Source organism: Portunus trituberculatus, chromosome 36, assembly GCF_017591435.1.
Source record: "Portunus trituberculatus isolate SZX2019 chromosome 36, ASM1759143v1, whole genome shotgun sequence".
NCBI classification, from domain to species: Eukaryota; Metazoa; Arthropoda; class Malacostraca; order Decapoda; family Portunidae; genus Portunus; species Portunus trituberculatus.
This window is the reverse complement of record NC_059290.1, coordinates 4,854,225-4,859,224: the sequence shown is the minus strand read 5'-3', so window position 1 is coordinate 4,859,224 and position 5,000 is coordinate 4,854,225. Positions and strand designations below refer to the sequence as shown.

At 38.9% G+C, this 5,000-nt stretch overlaps 1 protein-coding gene across 2 annotated transcripts in view; it reads left to right on the top strand.

The window, feature by feature from the left end:
• LOC123513381 (neuronal-specific septin-3-like) overlaps positions 1-4,821 on the top strand; it is a 32,922-nt gene extending 28,101 nt beyond the window's left edge. For both annotated transcript variants that reach the window (XM_045270503.1, XM_045270504.1), the window contains exons 8-9: positions 1,460-1,608; positions 2,126-4,821. In XM_045270503.1, coding sequence (XP_045126438.1) covers positions 1,460-1,608; positions 2,126-2,258 — 282 coding nt within the window. In that variant the 3' untranslated portion in view covers positions 2,259-4,821. The remainder of the gene's footprint in view (positions 1-1,459; positions 1,609-2,125) is intronic.
• The last annotated feature ends 179 nt before the right edge of the window (positions 4,822-5,000 follow it).

Below are 5,000 nucleotides of genomic sequence, written 5' to 3'. Positions count from 1 at the left end.
GCCTGTTAAAGTGGTGAAGATAAGACGCCAGAATGTTTAAGAATTCGAAGATAGGTCATGAAGTTATGGTGTGTGTGTGTGTGGTGGGCGTCACGAGGACCTGCTCATCTATAGAAGCCAATTAACCAATCAACTATCGTTAGGTTCAGAATCGTACGTGATATTCTTTCGACAATTAAATGTCATAACTGCTTTAGAAATCGGACGCTAAATGGCTGGCCTGTCCCTATATTGATCTGTGAGTCTACTGATAAGGGGACATTACTACACTGAATAACACAACAGTATTTCGCTTGTTGGTAATGATCGAAATAGTTCACAGCTAAGCCGATAACGGGCATTAAATAGTTCAGCGTGGCAGTACATCACTATTCACTCTCAGGTAACAGAACGTCACTTGTCACTCGAAACCAGGTAACACAAAGGTAACTAATGCACTACTGACTATAGTAACAACAATAAGTCATTAGTTAGATGCACAATAGTAACACACACCACAACATCACCGGTCTCTCTAGGCAGTAACACACACACACACACACACACACACACACACACACACACACACACACACACACACACACACACAGAGCACGTCAGCATTCAATCAGTCAGTGGAGGGCCCAGTTCACCACCTGTGTGGGAAACCCCACTAATAGGGCATGCGGGCACACAACTGACTAGTCGAAGCTCGAGGGTCCTGCTGCTGGCGAGACAGGCGGAAAAAGAATATAGGTAATGAATTCGTGCGCACGCCAATGCACATCGTGTTGACAGTAAATTTACATTGGTAATACCAACCTTATAAAGAAAACAAAGACAATGGTAATAATGCAGTAACATGAACAATAACTGACTATGTTTCCAATCTTCGTAAATGAGAAGCCATTGCGCCTCGAAACTAATGGAAGTTAGTGGCATTTTCATAATACTAAAGAAGGTTTGGCATAAATTCTGCACCAGTGGACATATGAGAATCTGAACTCATCGGTACAGTCTTATTACAACAGTTAGGAGAGTCCATAGCTCCTCTAAACACAATACTCAATCTACTCCATCTCTCCAACACTGAAAATATACCTATGGCAACTTAACATCTTATCTGCAACCTTTGAAAAATCGTCCTTTTGAGTTCAACACGCCTCAAAGCACACTCATATTTCCATTGTGTCTCTTCAGCATTGTAAATATACCTAACATAACCTAGCATCATATCTACACTCTTCAAAAAACTTGCTCAGTTCTCCTCCAGATACACTTGTAATCCCATTCGTCTTGCCTTTGAAAAACCGTCCTCATGAGTTCAATACGCCTCAAAACACGCCTTTAAATCCATTCCGTCTATTCGACTGTGCCAATATACCTAACCTAACCTAGCATCATATCTACAGCCTTGAAACAACCAGTCCTTACTTAGATTGCTTCCAGACACTTGTAATGCTATGCGTCTTGCCAACAGGAGCGTCTTCCCTTCGCCGTGGTGGGGAGCAACAAATGGCACGAGGTTCACGGCAGGAAGGTGCTGGGCCGCCGCTCCACGTGGGGTCTGGTGGAGGTGGAGAACAAAGCCCACAATGACTTTGCCTGCCTGCGGGACATGTTGATAAGGTGAGACTTTGCTCCCTTGTGTGAATGTTTTAAAGGTGATGGTTTTCCTTAGGTTTTTCTTTACTTTTTTTTTTTTATTTATATATATTTTTTTCTATTCTTTAGTTTTATTTCATATTTTGAGTTGAGAAGGAGAGTTTTTGAATCTCATTTATTGATTCGTTCATGTATTTATTAATTAATTGTTCTTTTAAGCTTTTGAAATTAACTGTGTTTTTTATTTGTCTTTCCTCTACTTTTTTGTCTTACTTTTTCTATTGTTTTGTTAATTGATTAGTTGTTATCTTTGTATATTTACTGATGTGTCTTTCATCATCTTTCATTATTTTACACTTGTATTTATTTGTTTATTTATCTATATATTTTATTTCATTTAAACATCAATAAGTTCAGTACCATGTCTTTCGTTATAGTATGGAGTATTAGCTTTATTTGATCTCATTAACAAACTCTCTCTCTCTCTCTCTCTCTCTCTCTCTCTCTCTCTCTCTCTCTCTCTCTCTCTCTCTTTTCTCAGGACACACATGCAAGACCTTATCGACTCCACGGACGAGATTCACTACGAGAACTACAGGCGGACCAAGCTGTCGGCCGCCCTGCACAACGGCAACGCCACGCAGGATACCAAGGAGTCCCAGAGCAAGCTATAGGACACCACCACCACCACCACCACCATCACCACCACTACTACCACCACTACTACTACTACTACTACTACTACTACTACTGATGGGGGTGATAGTGAAAGGTTCTCACGCTCAACTAGTTTTCTATTATGACTCATGTATTTGTGATTCATCTCTCTCTCTCTCTCTCTCTCTCTCTCTCTCTCTCTGTGTCGACGCCCAATTGAGTTCAAATTGGCCGCGCCTTTACTGACGTTATTGTCAGGGCCAAGAAGTCTGCGTGCGTTTGCTTCTCCTTTTTGTTCCTTTGTGATTCCCACGTACATTAATTGAGGATCTAATAATAATTTTCCTCAGATCTGAAGTCCGTACTTTGCTTTTCAAGATAACTGTTAATTATAAACCAAGAGGAGTATCCATTTTCTTTTAGTTTGCATTCGTTAATCTGAGTACAGTTTTGGGACCACTTGAAGATTTGTTGCCTGTCAGTGTAAGCCGTTGATAAACCAACTCAAAGACCACTTCTATTTATTTATTTTTGTGTAAGGTATAGGAAGATCTAAAGGCTAAAATAGGTTCACAAAAAAAAAAAAAAGATGAATAAAGAAGTATCTAAGCGTAAGTAAGTCATTGATAAATTAAGTCAAAACCCACTTTTTTTTCTCCCCGTTCTGTGCTTAAAGAAGGAAGACCCAAACGCAAAAAGAGATTAACGAAAAGGTCTGCTGAGTATCTCTCCCTTAAAAGATGCGACAATAATATGGGTTGAACAACAACTTTATTTACCAGGCAAAGATAGAAGGTAAGGGGGGTAAGGTAGGGATATAAGCACACCTGTAAAGAGGTGAGTTGTGGGAAACCATCCTGTGTTAATAATCCTCTTCTATCCAATCAGTAACGCTGGATTTAGTTTAGGCAATGTTTATTTTTTATCATTGGATGGTAAAATCTTCAAGTGATCCTGAATACCGTGTACTCTTCCTTCTCAAACACCTGAGGGTCACCTGCTGGCTAGTAGAGACAGGTGTGAATTCCGACAGGTGTAATCTTCCAAGTGACTTCTGCAGACTTGCCTTATTACTAAAAGCTACAGAAAAAATAATCTAAATCTATATATACATAAACTTTAACTTTTTCATTGACTCTACATATTTTACATTTGTTTATTTCTGTCTGTATACCTTTGTGTGAGTAATGATAAATAGGTCACTGTTTGATAGGCAGTCATCTGTGTGTGTGTGTGTGTGTGTGTGTGTGTGTGTGTGTGTGTGTGTGTGTGTGTGTGTTTCAGCCTTGACAGTGGCCTTCGCAGGTGTTCAAAAGACAGATGTGTGTGTGTGTGTGTGTGTGTGTGTGTGTGTGTGTGTGTGTGCCCGCGCAACTCAAGTCACAAACAAGTTAATGTGATTTTAATGTGTTAGTCTGTTTAGTGTTGACTCTTATAGTGGTTCACGTCTGGTTTCATTGAGGTCACCGTCATAGAAAGGTGTAAATTAATAGTGGACTCTAATTATTTATTGCCTCTACTCCATGATTGTTGTTATTGTAATACTTCCAATACTAAAATGGAGAGACCTTACTATTATATTAACTCCCCCAAATACCTGACTGGAAATCCATCTTTATTTTATCGCTACTTTCATTCCTCACTTATTATTTCTTTGCTCAAATGTGAAAGCTTTTGTTACGGTTACGCATTATAATTGTCCTTTTTTATTCGTGTAGTAATTTTCTCCAAGGCGCTGTTATAGTTTTTAAGCCTTTCCGTTACCAGTTGCTGTTTAATTTGTTTTGGTAAGTGTACTGAGAACGCTTAAACACTTTGGCAAGGGATCCACGACCATTCTTGTGCAGTCTGAATCCACTCAGGTCGGCAGTCTCAAACGTTTCATCCTCTCATATTGACTACCTTCAAAGTTCAACAGGCTCTAGTTAAAGTTTTTTTTTTTTTCATATGGTTATAATAGTTTGCCAAAGATTCTGATGTTGAATAAGTTCTGATAAGAGTTACTGGAGCGTTTTCAATTGCGTTATCAGGGTTCTTATGATGGTTTGACAAAATTTCATTACCTTTAAAAGCTCTCTTGTAAGTCAACAAAGGTTTTCACTGGTGTTTTGTATGTCTTGTGGTAGGTTAACAAGATTTCTCACACTTAAAATGTTTCAGTACTGGGATGAGTTTTGCATGGGTATGTTATTGATATTCTAAAGACAAAGAAAAAAATATTCTTACCTTTGGCAAGCTTTATTAGAAGTTACTGGGGTTCTCAAGGATGTTTTTCTATATTCTGTTCGAAGGAAAGAAGACTTCTACATTTTATTGGAGTTTTTAAAGGTATTTTCCTGATTTCAGTAAATTATCAAGAATCTTGCATTGTTTAGAATTAGAAACATCCCATGAGAACCTGCTCAATGATAAGGGTGGCCTTTGAACGTGTTCCTGGTGGGAGATGAGAGCGTGTCAGGCAGAACAGGGACCTCAGAGCCCAGACTCACCTGTCGTGTCCTCAGTCAGTGTTCCTTGCCAAATGTCCTCGAGACCCGATGTATATGACGGCTGTTTCTATGATACATAATTCATTTTTAATCGTGTTGTTATTGACCTTGTTAGCAAGACTGGTATTTTATTGGAAAGTGATTGCGTTAATATATCATTACTTGAGTGTGGGCTACCTTAAAAGTTTTCTTTGTATATAGAAAACGAAAGGTAATGAGGTAAACTGTAGCTTTTCAACGAGAGGGTATGTTCTATTACAGCTTGTGTAC